General features: G+C 45.1%; 1 protein-coding gene across 3 annotated transcripts in view; it reads right to left on the reverse strand.

The window, feature by feature from the left end:
- Window positions 1-696: 696 nt before the first annotated feature.
- Window positions 697-18992, reverse strand: part of LOC133275800 (T-box-containing protein TBX6L) — a 29594-nt gene continuing 11298 nt past the window's right edge. The window contains exons 1-10 of one of the 3 annotated variants that reach the window (XM_061465982.1): window positions 16905-16972; window positions 12685-13011; window positions 8209-8353; window positions 7139-7241; window positions 6526-6690; window positions 6065-6211; window positions 5487-5557; window positions 4242-4333; window positions 3273-3465; window positions 697-2634 (exon numbers count right to left, since the gene is read on the reverse strand). In XM_061465982.1, coding sequence (XP_061321966.1) covers window positions 2208-2634; window positions 3273-3465; window positions 4242-4333; window positions 5487-5557; window positions 6065-6211; window positions 6526-6690; window positions 7139-7241; window positions 8209-8353; window positions 12685-12700 — 1359 coding nt within the window. In that variant the 5' untranslated portion in view covers window positions 12701-13011; window positions 16905-16972 and the 3' untranslated portion in view covers window positions 697-2207. Of the gene's footprint in view, window positions 2635-3272; window positions 3466-4241; window positions 4334-5486; window positions 5558-6064; window positions 6212-6525; window positions 6691-7138; window positions 7242-8208; window positions 8354-12684; window positions 13012-16904; window positions 16973-18992 lie in introns of those variants that run through there. The other 2 variants (XM_061465981.1, XM_061465983.1) reach the window with 2 other exon arrangements.

An 18992-nucleotide genomic window follows, 5' to 3' on the forward strand; every position in this document is an offset into this window, starting at 1 on the left:
AACCAGGGGGGATGTATTACTCTCCCCTTTCTTGTCAGCATGGCACTTGCAACAATCACGGCAGGGTACCAGAACTGCCTTGCAGAAAGTACCACCCCTGCACATGGGGCTCAAAGCACCAAACTCCCCAGCCACCTTTCCATCTGGTTTCCAAGATGTGCAGAGCAGTAGTGGCAAAATGAACTACTAATGGTCAAGGCCAGAATATTCCTCTAGCCCACAGGCTTTTACAGCTGAGCTGCCTTCACACTGCTGGCATTTGCACAGCAGCAAATCACAATATCCTAGGGTTACAAACAATCTCCTCTGCATTTTTTCCCCTACCAGATTTCTTTTTAGCAAGTTGCTCGTATCCACACGTGTCATGCACAGCACGTATAAATCACTACTGGCCAGGGTGCTGCCAGGGGAGAGGCTAATAGGGTATTACATGCATATACTGTGGTGAAGCCTGACCTTTATTCAAAGGCTGCACATCTTCACATCCTGTGAAGCTGAGGGGAAGTATTTGGCTGATCTGTCTCTTAATTGTGCTACAAAAGCAGTTATCGATGTATGATTTAAATAACAAAGCAGTAATTGTAGGTGAGTTTCACAGATTTGTAGGGCTACTTTTCAAAGTCATTTTAACAATAACAAACATGGCTCAACACCTCCCGGTACCCAAACAGACACAGCCATTCCTGGTGAATGCACTGGTCACAAACCCAAGCAGGACCGCTCACAGACCACACCTTGCTGCACACACAGAGAGAAACCCATCTGGCATACAGGATAAATGACACACCTCACTGCCTACTGATGGCTACAGGCCACACAGCAGTTTATTTAAAGTGTTACAAGAAAACATCCCCTAAATAACACCTAGGAACGCGTCTATTCTCCCTGAGAGGCAAAGAGCCCGTCTCAAACAAGACCCCATTGCCAGGGCCATTCTGCCACTTGGGCAAAGAGGGATGCTCCCCCCTTCTAATATGAAGATGAAAATAAATCCTCTTTGCAAGGCAGCATACAGGCTGCTCAGTGGCAGAACAGCTCCTCCCCACGATGGGGCCACAGAGATGAGGGAGCTGAAACGCCTCTAACAACTGAACCTGGAAGCAGATCCCTACAACCCTCCAGACAGTGAAAGATGACTGCTGACCAGCAATGCAGCATGTAGCTCAGTGCCTACAGGGTATTAATTGAAGTATATTCCTGATGAGCAATGCCAGGCTGGTGAGAACTGCCTGTTGACAGAGCTTGCTCAGAGTGTAGCACAATAACAACAACTATAAATTATATTCTCGTGGGGCTGCAGGGGGTGGAAGAAGGATGAAAAGGTCACAGTGAAAGATATCCTTTCCCTTGAAAGGAAGAGATTGAGAGGCACAGCCAGCAGTGCTGTTTGTGGCCCTGTTCCTGACCAGCACAGGCCTTTGTAACCCCCCAGAGCAGCCCCCCACACTCTGAACAACCTCCCTCCACCACCAGCAGAAAGAAAAGTGTTTCACTAACCTCGAATCTAGGGGTGACAGAAGAGGGCACAGGGGACATGCAGACACAACACACAGCCTTGCTGCTGCTTCTCCTGAACAGGACAAACTCTTCCCTGCCTGCACGAGCCACTGCTGCACTCCAGACACACAGGTGCTGCTGTGCATTTTACTCTCGTATGCTGCTGGAAGAAAGGCAAGACTCTAACTTTAGTTTGACTATACTAAGTGAGGAAACTGCTCAAGGGGACACCAGGATTGCTTCTTTTGTTCATCTCTGCAATAATTCTCTACAGCTTTTTGGCCACCTGGACAGTTTACTGAAACTCTTCAGCCTCTCTCTCCTTGCATATAAGTCCTGGGAGGAAGAGATTTTGGAAACAGCCAAATGTGAGATGCAAACAGGCTGGGTCTGAGAGCTCATCAGCTCTTTAAATATTGCTCTGGAGCTCCTGCAGTTTCCTACTCCTGCTGAAAAACACCCCAATATTGCAGAACACATTTATTCAGCCAGACCCACAGTGCCATGGCCAGGCAGCCATCAGTTTAGCTGTTGCTTGTGAAACATAGCAAGGGTTGTTGAGCAAGGCAACAAGGAAGTCCCACGCTACTGCTTGCAGCAATACCTCTTTGCCTTGTGTATGCAAGGCTTCAAAAGGTCAACACCCCAGAGCAGGTCTGATCTCATTTACAGTTTTCTTTCAGTTTTTTATTGGGAAGGGTCCTCCCAGTTCACCAGCAGGCATAGGGGAACAGAGGGTACTGGCTCCACTCTGCCATGGTCCCATGGGCATGTCCCGGAGCCCCCTGTGTATTGTACTCTGTGGAGAAGGCTGAGTAGCTCATTGCCCTGTACTGGCTGTGGGAAGGCACCATCCACTGGCCAAGGCCTTGCTCGGTGCCATAGGGACTGTACATGGGTGCTCGGGCCCCGGGTTTCCCGACAGAGTCTAGAGCCATGTTCACCACTCCTGTGTAGTCCTGGGGAGGAGGCAGAGGCGGGGGGAGAGGAGGCAGGTTGGTGAAGCCCTCTGGGAGCTGTTTGGAGTCGTGCTCAGGCACTGTGGAGAGATCCAAGGCATGGCACCTTGCCCGGAAGTCGTTCAAGGTTGTGGCATCGCGGGTGGGAAGCTGCTGGCTGTCCCCAGCTTCATGGAACCTGAGCCCCAAGGGCAGAGAGAAGACTGAGTCAAACCTACCGCAGTGGGAAACCACTGAAAACCCACACAGATCCCCTGGGGAAAGGCAGGGCAAGATTTTAGCACGCCTTTTTCCCCTTGCTTACTGCTTCATCTCACTGGTGGTATGGATTTTAGTCCAAGCCTTGATGTCACTTACACAGAAAACCTTAATGCCAGAGGAGGTAAGCCCAGAGTAGGTGAGTTCTGGCTCAGTTCTAGTCTGGGCTCACTATAGCTCATGCCTGAATTTGCAACAATAAGGAGGAGGGGAAAATCACTGGAGTCCTGCCACTCCTCCAACACACTTCCTCCAAAGGACAGGCAAGCTCTGCAGTACAGAGCTGGCTGGGAGAGCATTTCAGGACAAGGAAATAAAACGCATTACAAAGGCATGAGTATGCCCAGAATCAGTGGGTTTGAAGTAACACAAAAAGGCTCTGTTGTGGAGCTATCTCCATGCTAATTAAGCACCTATCACCCAGGTATGCTGCCCAACAGAAAGACATCCTTCCCCACTCCCACTGGGTGTTTTTCTTAGGGAATACTCAGTAGAAAAGGAGGAATCCCATCAGTCGAAGTGAGGCTTTGGACATGAGCACCAGGAGGTGGGACTCACCGATATGTCTGGTAGGATGGCGTAGGCACTTGCTGCTCTCTGGCCAGACCCTCCCTCTGGTCAGCGGGCACTGGGGATGCTGCAGGAAAGGCATGGCTGCTGTTCTGCTCTGAGACCCAGAAGGGGTATCCACTGCTGACCACCACGGGGTTACTCTCTTCCTTCACATCCACATTCTCATCTTTCTCAAAATCTGACTCACAGCGGGGAAAAGAAAGAATGGAAAAAAAAATGAGAAGGGGGAAGAGAAAGCCAGAGCTCACAGTGGTTTACTGGCAGCTGCACTGATCGCAGGATGGTGGAAGAAAATGCACTAATTCCTCTTCTGCAGTCATACTGTCTTAAAGTGATTGTCCTAGCACTTTCCAGCTTCCTTCTTTCCTTACACTGTATTCAGTCCTGCTCTGTCCTCTCTCCTTGGTTATGCTACTGCAAGCATCACTGCGAACTAGAGCAAGGAACGATCAAGCCTAAAAGCAAACTAACAAACAGTCAAGTTGGGGTTTGTTGGTTTTTGCTTTGGTTGGTTTTGGGTTTTGGTTTCATTTTGTTTTTTGTTTTTTTTAACAGTATCAGTTCCCACATCTGCATCCCAGCCCAGCTGCACAAACACTGCACTGCACTGCTGGCACACTGAGGAGAACCAAGAAAGCGATGGGTGACACTGCAATCTCACGTCACTATTGAAATGTTATGAAAGCACAGCCTACTATCATACATGGTTACAAAGCAGAGCCAGGCTGAGAGAGCTGATGAGTCGTCAGTAATGACAAGTGACTTGTGAGAAGTCTCCTGTGGATCAGCCCCAGAATAAGAGTCAGAGGCTCAAAGCCATACACAGCACTCTTTAGGGAGGACTCCACACAGGCCACTCTCCCCACAGAGGGGGCTATGTTGCTATTTCTTTTCCTTCCTGCAGTCCAGGCACTGCTGGAAATCATTCTCTGGGTTTGTTGTGATCAATATTACCACGTTCCTCTGCACCAGACTCCTTTTCCTCAGGTAGCTTCCTCTTCTGGCCCTTGGCTGGACTAGGCTTCTGGCATTTGGCTCGTCCTTCCCTGGAAAGAAACAAGACATAGGGGTAGCTTGTATGAAAGCTGTTTGCCTAGACAAATATGTGAGGGATGCTGGACAAGCCCTGGAAGACAAAAATGGGATGAACCTCTCTGACTCTGTGTATTACACCTCTCCTAGCAAAGTACCCTGACAGGCCCATAGGGAATACACTTACCATAGTGGAATTACAGGGTTAGCCATGCTGCCTGCCATCAGTGTATGAGAGCCCTCACCCTGCAGAATTCTGGGGATACACTGGTGAAGGAGCTCCCTGCTTCATGTTTGTACAAAAGGCACAATCAACATGGAAAATCAGCACCAGAGGTTTTGGCACTGTTTGGAATTATAGTCCGATGCTGGATATACATGCTATACACATAGGTACAAGTAAAGTAGGGTGGGTCTTCTGCTTGAAAGCAGCTTTTTCCTAACTGTAAAATGAGTCTAAGCTTAGTCAGAAATGATCCTATTAGAGGAGGAAAAAACTCCATGACATTTTCAAAATTTAAGTAAAAAAGACTCAGTTTTGGCCTTTTTCACCAGGAAATGAGATATTTTTCAGGCATAAAGTAATACAAACCAGAACCTAAGATATTTTTGTAACATTTTCTGCTTGGAAAAAAAACAGTTTTTTCCTTCTCTATTGCCAATCTATGGTTGCATTTAAGCTTTTTTTTTTCTCATCCACTGGCTGCCCTCAGACAAGACAGAAGATCTCACTGATACTGGTACCCATTTTCCCTCTTACAGAGAAAAGCTCCTGTTGGAAGAGACACTTTTCCACACATATGGAAAGATGAGGGACCTCCAAATATCAGAATCAAGCTGATCTTAAACAGACTTAGTGATCTGTTGTGGACTCCTGTTATCACTGCCATTCACATGTCAGACTCCAGCCTCGCTCCAATTTGCAAGGGAATGCAGGTCTCATATATTTGTCACACCTCCCACATTTCTGTAGGAAATCCTGCATCTTCTCCCACACCCTAAGTCTCTTGGGAGGAGGCTGCACAGGAGGACATCGTTCCCAGATACAGGCAAGCGCAGTGTGCACAACCCAGCAGGCTCTGCAGAGATAGGTGATCTAGTTTGCTCAAAGGTCTTGGGTAAAATTCACGAATGAAGACCGGTTATAAAGAAGAAAAAACAGTTTACCTTCGTGTGTTCTTCCCATGCTCACGGAAACCTTTAGCAAATGGGTTGTTGTCAATCTTGAGCTTTGTAATCTTAAAATAAAAGGAACAAGATTCGGTTTCATGGTGACTGGTTGGGTTATTTACTGTTTCAAGACCTTTACATCATTATCTGTCACAAGAGCTTGTCTGAGGGCCCTTGCCACAGTACCTGAGCTCTCCCAGCAGCTCCCATTATTTGTTAGGAACTGACATACAGAGACAAATGACTTTTTGCCAGGCTGGCAGGAATTTGGGTGGGATTCACCTGACTAGAGAAATGTATAGGGTGAGTATCTGTATCTGGACTTTTGCCCATACTTTTTATTTCATTTAGAGTTCTGTTACTCCCTGACAGCACACTTAATACTTAATTAAGGTGCATGATTCATCTCATCACAGAATAGATGTTTTCCACAGGAACCATAATGTGCCTGTTTCTTCCCACTGTCCATTGTAGCCACCCAGGGTGAGTAGCTTGGAAAGAGACACCTCCCCTCTACAAGATTTCTAAGGATAGTATTTAGCAACTTGGCCAAAAGCAGTACTTGCACACTGTACCTGCTCATTCTGGTAGGCAGTAACAGAAGTGAAGACAGTCTCAGGGAAGCTGAAGACCTGGAAGATGCTCCAGCGGACACTGAAGAGGTCATCTGCCTGCACAATGTGGAAGCGAGGCTTGTAACGGTGCATGGAATGCAGGATGATCTGGAGACACAGGAGAAAGTTTCCATGTGCAATCACTGTCAACACACTGCGCAAAGTCTTCTGTGGGGGCTCCCAAGACATTCATTTCAAACCAGGGATGCCTGCCTGTGATTAGTGTCTCTACCATGCCTTTACAGCACAGTAACAGTACAGACTAAAGCCTTCCCTAACAGGTAGTTATGAGGGCACAAGGGCACTTGAATATATTTAGATTTCCACATGATCTAATTTCTCACAAATCTCACTTATGCCCTGTAACATCCATCTGTAATGAATTCCAAGACAGCATAACACACAGCCCAGCTACAACCTACGTGCCCATGTTGATCCAGAGTGTTGTTGGTGAGCTTCAGTTTTTGGAAGGAGACAGGTTCTTTCATCCAGTGGCTGCCAGGAGCTGGGGAATCTGGATGGACATAGGTGCGACAAGGGAGCTGGGGCTCTGCTTTTCCAGCAACTTCCCACTGATCTTTATTCCACTGTGAAGGAAAAAACAGAAATCTAGAGCTTAAAACAAAAACCTACTTTCATTACAGGGAAACCCCAGCAACTTTGCTTCACTGTCAATTTAGTGGCCTCCTCTGAAGCACAAGTAGCAGATTCTCTTTTAAGAACTATGATCCTGTTAACAAAAGAGCTCCCATTTTAGGCCTCATTCTTCCTCCCTTTGTCCCAGCAGCTGCCAGAGAAGTCTGATATTAATCATGATTAAAATTGTACCACTTAGAGTGAAAATCAGTTACCTTTCCAGCTGCTCCCCCAGCAAAACTGACAAACAAACTCAAGAGAGGGATAAGATCCACCAATTACTTCTGCACTTTGTCCAAAGACAATTTATGTATCAGCCTGCCCAGTGAAGCATAAAGATTAATCTACTTCTAACAAAGATGGAAGGACAGCATAAATTCTATTATTCAAAGCACTCACCTTGTACCTGAAGTTGTCCATTGGCACAAAATCTACCAGCATGAGGTACTTGGCATAAGGGATTAAGCCAGAGACTTTGATTTTGCATTGTGGAAACATTCGTCTGAAGGAGAAATGAAATGAACAGTATAAGGATTTCTCTATAAAGTGGCTACTGTCTCATGATCAAGAAGCATGTCATGTTTACTCACTACTGTGCAAAGTTCTGGCAGCCATAATTCTACAGGCCACCTACTGAACATTTTTCTATCTAGTCCTATGGGTTTAGGTAGAATAGGCACTAACAGGGCAGCAGTCACTGAAGGCCTGACACTGTCGCTGCTTTTGTTCTTCTGATTCCTATAACACAACAGTGGGAAACTTAAAAGAAAATATTGGGAATTTGCACCTAGTTCCGAGCCTTCTGCAGCTATCAGACCTGGAGGATAGATTAGAGCATTTTCTAGCATGGGTAGAAAACGTGCTCTCATATAAGAGCACATCTAGCTTTCTGTTCCAGTACTCCCTGCCACCACTTTCATCTTCTGACTCTGCAAAAAAGCTTTGACACCTACCTTCCTATCCAAAGGGATTATTTTAGCTCACAGCAGCTTTGACATACTACATTACAATCTCACAACTTCGTATTCTTTCACTGCAAGCTCCACAATGCATGACTCATTTGAATTTCAGACGAGTCTGCACGCACAGATCATTACTATTCTACACCATGTTCTTGTCTGCAAATGCAGCCTCAAACGCAGGTATTTACTGCCCAACTCCTGCTGCCTGTGACTGAGGCAAAAGAAGCCCAGGGCACCATCCTGAGCAACCGTCTAGGGACAGGAAGAACATCAGTGTTAAGTGGCGAGATAAGAGTACAGTTTTCTCAGCACATCAGCCACACAGGGACCTTTTGCACTTCACAGTTTGGACTTCTAGGACATCCTTGAAAGCACAAATCCTCTGTCAGGGCCAGGGAGATGTGCACGGTTAGCTACAAAACTAGTCAAAGGGCTACCATTCCAAACATGAGATTTTGACAACAGCCTGCAGAGCTGTGGTGTGGACAGCTGTCCTGCTCCCCTCACCTGCCCGATTTGGTGATGATCATCTCAGTTCCTATCTGATGAAACTTCATCCAGAGATCCATGTCCTCAAGGGTGACCACAATGGAGCTCTGTGGGTAGTGCTCCAGGCTGGGGGAAGGAAGGGCCTCACATGGCACTTTCATGTCTACCAAGAGAGGGAGAAAACAGTAACTTCAGATGGGCAGAAGGAAAGATGACACGAAACAGCTTCTGCTCAGGGCCAGGGCCCTGAGACACAACACCCACATCAGCCCTCCCAGTATCCCCCAGTGCCAGCTCCCTGAATTTCACACACTGTTGTAAGATGGGGTCTGTGCATCTGTCCATCACTCTTCCTGTCTGGCCGCAGTACATCTCAGCCCCAAACTACTGTGCAGTGCACCACACCGGTTCAGCTCAGGGAGCTGAATGCCATGATTTTACCCATGAAGATTCCAGGTGCTGCAAAGAAGTAGAGAGCCTGCACCACAACGAACCTCTTACAGAAAAGCCATTATGTTTTATCTAAGCTTTTTTGTTATTTAGCAGGCTCAGAAGGCAAAAAGGCTTCTCCAGCAGGTTTGGGTTTAGCTGATAAATTATTTTGTAAAGATTTATGTGTTGCACAAACTCAACCTGACTTTACTTTGTTCCAAAACTCACACTGGCAGGCAGCCATAATCCACTTTCATTCCTGATCAGGGCTCCACAAAACACTTAACCAAGAGAACAGAACGAATGATGAAAGGATTGAAGATTTTAAGTGTACCGGTGGGTAATGGGAGAAAATGACAGGTAGGTGGTAGCAGAGGTGAAAAATCTCTCCAGAGGACAAAGAAGGGAGAGACAGGAGACCGGAATCTAAGTGAGGGCAAGGAGAGAGGGAGGTGACAGAGCCAGACCATGGAACATTCTGAAAAGAGGAAGGCTGGTCTGAGCTGGACTTGGAGATGGAGACCACTGAGGAGCCTGTGACATTGGTGGAAGGTGCCTCTTCAGTAACACATCACGGCACTTCAGAAGTGCTGCCTGCAATATGCCTGCACTTTCTATTTCAGGCAGAGGACTATGATCCTTGGAAAGAGGAAGGGAAACTATTCTGGAGGAACATTTTGGTGCTGGTGGCACCTACCACCTCTCTAAAGCTGTTTGGATCTAAAACCTCCTATAGGCATTCTTAACTGTATTGTAACACACACAAGATTGCTGCTGCCACGGTTTAATTTTAGGTGAAAACATGACCTGGTATAGCCACTGATGGTTTGATTTCATACCCAGCAGGGCTTCACAAACACTGCCCTGCGGTCCCAGCCACGTACTGATAAGCCTGCTGGACACAGGGACGCTCAGAGCAGCAGTGCTGTGCTCACTGCAGTGCCAGCAGGCCACTTATGCTGGGTGAGGTGTTAAAAGCCGTGCACCGCTATTTGTGTAAAAGAGAGACACTTTTCTGCCTCTCAGCCTGACGAGATCTTATTCAGAACATAACAGAAATAAGGGAATTTTCACCTTGTTACAGCTTTTCTGAGCAACATCTTCAAAAGAACAAGCATGAAAAGTAGACAACTCTTTCCAGAGAAATCAGCTTTTGTTCAGGAAGCAGTATCTTTCCACAAAAACAACCCAGTGTGAGTCTAAGGGGTTCTTTCAGAAGTAAAAAAAAGTATTTAAGAAGTTAAAAAAAAAAACAACAAAACCATTTAAATGTAATTTTGTCAGTTTGTAAAGGTCTTTAGGCATTTAAAAAAAAATATATCCTCTACCCTTTTTTCTGCTTTGATCCAACATTAATGAACTGGCTAAGAAGTGACACCTAGTTTGCTCACCAAGATTAGCTTGTTAACATCTTCTTACTAAAGCTTCCCCCATATCCTCTTGCAAAGACATGAAAGCTGCCATGAGACGATGCATTCAGTAGCTCAATGCAGCACATGTATCAAAAGGAGTTACAATAAAATTGGGCTGATTTCCCACAGGAGTCATCCAGTCACAGATACATGCAAACAGATTTTGCTTAGCTAGACAGATGCTCGCTCCTTCCCCAGATGAATTGCAGCATTAAGTTTTTGTAAGCAAATTCCAGTGCCATTAAATGAGTCCTTATTGAGGGGAGACTTTCGATGAACTCAAGGGGAATTGAAGTGAAAGGAGTTCAATACTGAATAAAAAATCAAAAGGCAGATGTTATAATCTGTTTTTTTTTTACCAGAATGAATCCACAATTCACCTGTATGAGTGAAATACTACAGCAGGCAGGGCAAAAGAGCTGCGCGTACAATAAACACTGCAACAAAGATCCTGAAATGCAGTTAATGTCTTCTGCCTTTCAGGTTTTGTGTGCAGTCTGAGGCTGAAAAACAGGACATTAACAGTTTGCATGGGATCTGGACCCCAGCAGTGGTGTGAGCTTGCTAATGGATCCACACAGCTGGCTACACACTCATGTGCAATTGGCTTCAGCAGGATTCTGCACCGACAGATCCATTTGTAGGATCCACTCTGGATTTTCTTTGCACAGCCAGAGGCTGGCTTGCAAGGCACTTCAAATTCACTCCTACTTTGTGCCTATGTAACTAATGGCAAGACTCACACACACATCTCCCCCACAATGATGCCTCTATGTTGGAATTACAGCAAAAAAGGTTTGTGGCAGGGTGTCCAAGCACTGAACCGAACTTGTTAAAGCTGTACTTTTATTGTTTCCTCTTCTCTGTAACTCAGCTTTTATTTTAAGTACTATTTGAAAGAGATTTAAATATTTTGCAAGAATTTCAGATCTATTTTAAAAGTATTATTATTATAATTGTGGTGTCACTGCATGTGGCACACTTTAAAACATATTCCTTATGCCAAGATGAGGTTGAAAAAGAAGACTGCTGCTGTAACAAAGACACTGAAAATTAAGTGATCTTTAATGTCTTCCATGCTTAATTTTAAGTCCTTATGCAAATATGAGCAGCTTGTCCTTCAGTTTCTGCATCTAGGCTGTGCATATCTCTTTCCTGTCTTGGAGGTGAAAAGAAAAAGAAATGAGAGACAATTCGGTAATGCTTGCAGGGGGAATAAGATCTTTGGATAGGAGACGCTGGAGTATAATCCACTCACCTAAAGCAGCCCCTCAGTTAATTGTCAATAACTGGGACAATGTTACATCAGAAAATTTGTTGCAGCCTACCAAAACTATATGGGTTGGGGTTTGCAATAGTGGGAAAACTCCAACAAGACAAAAGGTATGCTGCTTACCTTCACTAAAACCAGTTATTATTACATTTGTTGCTGTTATCTTCTGAGTGAGCAAGTCACTGACAGCTATGCAGTGTCCACAGGGAAGAACTGCACATCAATATATAAAGCTAGCTGAGAAACTAATCTCGCCAACAACCAAAAAAACACGCCATGTTCTCTCATCTTATAAATAAAGACACCCCAACCCTCTGGAGGGAACCTCATTTCTCAGAAAGCATTTTGGCAGTAACCAAAGTATGGTGCTTCTACGAATACAATAGTTTCACCTCTCAAATGCACCCAGTCATCACCTTGAATATTTCTGCCTTATGGGGTCTTACACCAGAAACAACTCAGTAAGAAAATGAGGAGACTTCTGCGATAGTTGCAATCTTTAACAGGGTAAAATACCATAATACAGTTTATATTTTTCGTTGTTGCTTATTTGCTTTTCAACTCAAAATTCTTTTGAAGTGGCAGGAATCATTAGGAATCGGATCAACACAGTGTGGACTGCTTTATAAAAACCCAAAACAACAGTAACGATGGAAATTATCTGATGCGTTTTGCTTAGGACTGACACAATATCTTGCAGATGTAGAGAAATGAAGTTGGGAACAGCCAGCCAACTCTAACATACGCATACAATCTAGGTTTTCCAATGCCTATCCGTTACTGCGGCCAGTCTGATCATGCCACACACAGAAGAGGTTAACAGCATGTTATGAAATGGACTGATGAAGAAAAACATAAAGAAAACCCTAAGGAAATCGGGAAAATCCTGTGTTTGGGCATGAACCTGGCAGAGGGGGGGTATGCCTGCTTTCAAAGTGCAGAGAAAAAACAAAAGAAAAAGCAAATAGTTTGCATCAGAACCATTACTTGCACTATAACAAGTATTTCCAAACCTTCTGTGGCCTTCAACTTGAAGGAACTCAAAGTACTTTGCAGACAACATACAGGTAACACCTCTAACCTTCAGTGAACAATCACTGTGACACAGACAAGTGAGTTTTGGGCACAACTGTGAGTAAACCTTCCCTACCTTCTGAAAGGTCTTTCAAAGCTCACAAATAACTCTCAAACCCACAATTTCTCATCCATTCCTACCAAAACCACCCATTTTATAAATCCTCTCCAGCCACACACACTACTATAAATGCTGGTATTGCTTCAGGAGCACTTGTTCTCTCTCTAAAATGACTGTGCACACTTGGCGTAAGCCTAGGACCTTTCCACATAATAAGAAAAAGGAGGGAGTCCTTTACTTACCTGGTAAAGCTTGCATTTTGCCATGTACTGTGGAGTCTAGGAGCTTGCACGGCCAGGAGAGACAGCAAAGTTCTTACAAGGGGTGCCAAAATAGTCCAGTTCAAAAGCAGGTCTGACTTCCTGAAATAAGCAAAAGCCCTTCCTTCTGAGATCCAGTGTCAAGAGTGACCAGGATGAGGATGGGACTCCAAGCACAGCCAGCCAAGGTGAGTTCCTGTTTTATGGAGGCTAATGAGCAGGGAGGAGCTTCTGGCCAGGGCTGTCCCCTTGCGATCCTTTGATGTCCAAAGGGACAAAGAGAGGAAGGATCTGCAGCAATGGCTGGGGCTAAGGGAAGAAAATCAAAGAGAATTAACATGGCTTTGACATACAGGAAACCCTACAGGGGAAATGCACTTTGATTTACTGCTAACGCACTTTTAAACAAATAGAGACAAGACCAAAACCATCAGTTGAAGACTTACCTACAAAATGAAAAAAAAAATCTATCCCTTAAGCAGCAAGCAGGAAAAAAATTCCTTCTGGCTAGTCCATGGATTTAATATAAATTTCATTGCCAAAGCACAGAATAACTCTTGATTTCTGGTATCAGAATCAGGACTGTATTGAGCTTGTTCCTTCCCAAGTGGGTGATTAAGTCTGTGGTAAAGTTTGCTCTCACAACTAGGATGCTGCAGCAACGCCTTCACTCACCAACAGATGCCTTCTCCACTAACACAAACACGTTTGATGATACAACATTACTTACCTACCCAGTCTGCATTCACAGCCCCTGACTGCACGGTTGATTTTCCTACTGCACTGTTTTCCTACAGCAGGGCACTGCACCACATCTGTTCTGAAGCTCAGGACTGAGGCTGCTCTATATGCAGTAACTTCTCAGCTCAGCCCTGCTAGGGTATCATTTTCCTGGCACCCAACTCCTCCGGCTGGCACCTTTCAGGGCTAATGCACGATTCAAAAGTCTCACAGTGGGCCAGGCACTGGTTTTAGGCCTTGTTCAAGGTGTTGCTCTTACTGAAGGAAGGCTGAGCAGAAACTGAAGGACTTGAACGTTTTCCCTTAATTAGTTTATTCTGTAAGTGTGACCATTAGCTTTTGTACTTATAAGTGCTTACAAGTGCTAAGAGACAGCAATCAAGTCTCCTGCTTCAGGGCACAAAACAGCCACTACACCTGGGTTAAGACCATGTTCTATGCATTCACATACAGAAATGGCTATACTAACATTTACAGGTGGATGATGTTCAAAAGCTGGCAGTCAAAAGCAGGATATCAGTCTCAATGGGCCAGTGTTGGATCCTGCACAGCAAATTTAGGAGCTTACTGTAAAGCTGCAGCTGATTCCCTCTAGTTTTGCTTCCAATAAACATTTTTTGTCAGTGACATGTAAAACATACTCTGAATTTATTTAGTCAGATCCTATACCCAAACAACATCCCTTTCGTTCTGTTTTTACTGCCTTTTGGAGCAGGCAATGCAAGGACGTGCAAAGAGAACAAAGGAGTTCAATCAGAAGAGGGACTGGCTCTCTTTCAGCAGTATGCTGAATTCCAGGCATCCCAGTACAAGCAGAGAGGGAAAAGCCAGTGCTTAGGATGACAAGGAAGAACACGTAAAAAAAAAATAGGTTAGAGATTTTCAGAAGTCCTGAGGAGGATTTTATAGCAGGAGATGGTCCATCGGCTCCTGGCACCTGTGAAGAACCACATCCACCCTCCCCGACATCCCTTTAAAACTACTGGGTAATACAGAAGACCACAGGCTCTTCTCTTTCAGCTAACTTAGGGTCATCCAGAGCTAAGGAGCCTCAGTACCACTGAGGAGAGAACTATCATGTGTTGGAAGAACATCAACTTATAGCTCAACTGGAGATAATTTATTACATTGTGGAAATGTAAATAGGAAAGGAAAAGGTGAGCTGAACACAGTATAAAGGTCAAATCTCCTCTGCTTGTACTTGCACTGCTACTACCAAACAAAAACAAAACAGGATGCAGAAATGCTTTTCTGCTCTGTCACAAAGGGAAAGCCAGCATCAAATCTGCCCCCCACCATGTCCTGCTTCTCTAATGCTAGTATTTTAATTTCAGAATGTCAAAAAGACAACCATGATCAGAATCTGAGAAGAAAAAATAGAACAAAAATTGGGTCAGATTCACGCTAGCAGCGATGGATCAACATCCCACACAGTTAGAAACTGCACAACAGCAGCAGCACTGGCAATTTCAGACTCTCCACCTGACAAGAGCGTGGGATGTGTATCATGACATACTGCTTCTTCCAGGAAGAGGTATGAGATGGTCTCCTGCTGCCACTTCATTTGCACACTGCCTATCAGCATGTCTAGAGAACACACATTTGCTACAAGTACTCAAATCCTTTTGGCTTTCCCCAGCTGATTGATGGGGAAGGTGGAGTCATTAATTACCCATGACCAGTTAACAACTAGCTTTCTCCCAGCCATTCCAGTTGCACTGGAAAGGTTTTAAAAGTGGGGACAAAAAAAAAAGTGAATTTGTTACTACTACTGGAAAGCGTGGCTAACAGAAGCAATCCCCAGGAAATTAATCACTAAATTAATCACTAGCAAAGGGGGAATTTAGCACATTACTCTGTCCATGGAGTGCCCTCAGGCAGTTTGCCGGGAAGCCAGAGGTGAATGTGCTGGTGTCTAACAATTCACTGGCAAATTGGAGGCTGGGGGTGTGGAAAGGGATGGGAGAGATAGTGGATCTGACATGTGTAAGTCAGTGACATACACAGGTCTGCTCCAAGCTCATTTACAGCAGCAGGTAAAAATCCTGCTGTGCCTAGCTCTAACTGTAGGCTCTCCCCCTGCGCTGAAAGGGATGAAGTAGGGCAGCGCAGAAGGGAGGGGATGTGCGATGACAAAAGCAGAGGCCACGAAGTTTTGCTTTGCATCTCTTTGAGGAGGTGATTGGAAAGAAACATTCCCCTCTGGGTTTCGTAGTAAGGCAAATGTTTTCTGGCACTTTTCTCACCTTAAGGGAAGCTTTAACCCTTAACACTCAACGGGACCCTATAGGGTACTGATCTGTGCATATCCTCCTAGCTCTGGGTGATGATCTCACCATCTCTGGCTGGTGTCTGGGGCTCTCAGACCCAGAACAGATAACGTGTCAGCTTGCAGGAGGCTCAGAATCTGAGTCTGCAAGCGGCTGCGCAGGATGTCCCACCATCTCTGTCCAGCAGAAATTCCAGGACAATTCCAGGACATTCTGCCTGAGAGCAAGCTCAGGTGTGAGGCATGAAGCTATTGGGAGACTGCTGAAATGCAAGAATAGTCTTTGGAAAGAAACAGTCTTGGATTATTGCTCATGTATACCAGCACTTGGTGCAGTAGCCAGTAATCCAGCCCCTGCAGCTTCCCTCTGAGCACAGGGTTGTGAGGAAGCATTTCTGTGTCAGCTTTAATAAAACTATAATTAAGTGAAGCAGTGTTGTTCACCTGAGTTTGCAAAAGGAAGAGAAAGTAACGTGGAGAAGTGCAAACTGCACTGAAGATAAACTCCCCTCCAAACATGAGGATAGGCTTACTGCCATTTAAAAGTAACTCATTTAGCAGATTCCCACCTGGCACACATAGGCCATGGTCCCAGAGCATCCTAGCAACTCTTTATGAAGGATACTCTGCCATCTGCAACATGACAAATACTGAAAATGTGGAAAGACAGCATGTCATTAACAGACCAAAACAAAGTCGATAGCCCTACACTATAGCTACTTACTTTCATACTTAAAAACATGAAGCAACCTCAAACTCTCCATAAGGCTGCAGAATCCACCAACCTGCCCCTTAAATACAGTGTCAGCTTGCTGCAGAGTAAATGGGGCCTGATTACACACACAGGGCCATGGGGAAAAGCCATGTTTTCCAGAGAAAAGGCCTGATGAAACTATTGCTCCTAGGCCCATGTCAGCCTTGAAGCATGTGACTGCTTGTAAGTGACCAACATCTCATACAGAAGAAAAGGAAATCAAAGTGCAGCTCCTCAGACAGCATGGAGCTGACCAAGGGAGTGGAGTAGCTAAGCTCTGGCAGCATGGGCACAGCCTGAATTTGAGCAGCTTTATGAGTAAGTCTCTATGGGTGACTACAGGAATGATAAAAGCCTACAGAGTGTTTTGAGATCCTCTGAAGAAGCAGTAGTACATGCAATTTCCCATCATGCGATTGCATAAGGAACAGTTCCTACCCAGTTCCTTACAGCAGCTCACACAACATAGCATTTTCTTCTGATGGTGGGAAATGGCACCTTTTCCCTTCTCTTTATGGCTGGATTTGATAGCTTTTAATCTGGGAAAAGTTGTCTGGTGTCTTCAGGCATGTTCCATGTGCACTGCCGTGCAGATGTTCCTACCCTGGGAACACGCAGAAGGCAGACCTCAGTAGGGATGAAAACCCCATGCTGAGCCCCAAATTGTATCACCCTCAAATCTGCCCTGTGCTCTCAAAAAGCAAAAATCACATTTGGCAAAACAAAACGGTTGGAGAGGGCCTCTTGGTAGCAGCTCAACGCTAATTCACCACAGGATCCCTGGACCCAGGCACACTGTGCTGTGGGGACCAGCCGCATGCCTCTGCCCACTCCAAGGAGCTGCATTTCGGCAGCGAGGGGTCTGTTCTGGAAGGGAATGTGTGAAAGTGGCTCATGTAAATGGAAAGTTGTACATTATGAGATTAACACAAGGCTTTTCCTCTTGTGGATTGAAGTATCTGGCCACAAAGCCGTGCTCCTGAACTAAAGAGGACGCTCTTCTGTCTTCCCCTTTATCATATCCGCCTTCCCGCAGCCCTGCTGGAATATGCACCCTTCTCCCAGCAGTCAGTTAGCATTAGGACAAGAAGGGAAATACTTAGCAGCCACTTAACACTAAAGACTGAGTTTGGCCTCAAAGGCCACAGTCCAGAGTCAAATGCAAAATATTTCTGTCTAGAGCTCTTTCAAGTTTTCACAGACTCCTGATGTTAGGTGCACTGCTTTCCTGTCAGCTCATTGTGTTTCCCAGACAGGGCTCAGCACCGTCCCACTCAAATCCACAAAAAATACATACTGAAAGGACTTTACAGTAGCAAGAGCCACACAGCACAGGAAAGGGCCACCAAGCAGCACCGTGTAAGTAAGCTCTGCCTTTCCTCTCCTGCACGGGGAAGGCTCTCTTCCTCCCCGCACCTGGGGAGACAGCAACCCTGCCAGAACCCACCGTTCTCCAGCAGGAGCCATAAAGGACCTGCCTTAGAAAACAGGCAGCAAATAGCTCTGCTTTAACATCCATACAGAAGTACTTCGATATTTATACACATGTGCATACACTCATATGCAAATGTACGTGAACTGACATCATCAGTCACAGCCACCACTTTTCCCTGTAATCCCTAATCTGCCCAGATTTTTTACCTCCCCATTCTTCTTATACAGGCAAATTACTCATACTCATTCTTTGTTGCAGTCACAGGCCAGGGTACAAGCTCCAGGCAGGATCACAGACCCACGGCTCCCTCCCCCTACCCAGTGAAATGTTTATGGCCTGGCTCTTATGGCTGTAGAGGTGCTGAATGGCCTTTTCCCCCCTCCAAGTCTCAACTCCTGATGGGCAGCTACAGACCAACTTTTAGCCGGTTTGGTCCATAGTTGTGGATTTTATTGCCCAGTTTGTCTCTTCAACCCACATTTGTAAGCTCAAGAGTAGATTTTTCCCTGGGTAACACTCTGCAGCTCAAAGAACTCTTCTTGTTTTTATTACATCCTTAGTGATTAAAGGGATATTTAAACCTCACAATGCTCCCTGCTGTGAATATAAAAGCCCACCATCATTTTGGATAGATGTGTTTAGAAAAATAAATTAAAAATTAGCCCTACTACAGTGGACAAATGCTTCTAAGTTGTTAAGAACATCAAGCACTTGAATAATTTAAATAAATCAGTTGCAACTCCTTAAGAAACCAAGGGAGGACACACAGTTTCGAGGTATCTGAACAGTTATACAGGCAGTTCCACAGGGACTGAGGACAACAGAGGTATGCAATGACTGCATTATACTTAAAATACTGGATTTCATCTACTTAGGCACAGAAGACTTTGATTTCTTCTCCTCTCTCACCTAGTGGTCATTCACAGAATAGGTACCATTCTTAAAAACACAGTCTTTGCTTTTGTGATGGCAAAACTGTTTTAAATGACTGGTACTTTACAACCTAAGCTATGCCTGCCAACCAAACGCAGATACAAACAACAATACAATGTAAATTCAACAGAGATATTTAAATTCTGCTAAGGGTGCAG

This window comes from Pezoporus flaviventris, unplaced genomic scaffold (genome assembly GCF_033815535.1).
Source record: "Pezoporus flaviventris isolate CSIRO_AGI_PZ_B2104156 unplaced genomic scaffold, CSIRO_AGI_Pfla_v1 ptg000041l, whole genome shotgun sequence".
Lineage (NCBI taxonomy): Eukaryota > Metazoa > Chordata > Aves > Psittaciformes > Psittacidae > Pezoporus > Pezoporus flaviventris.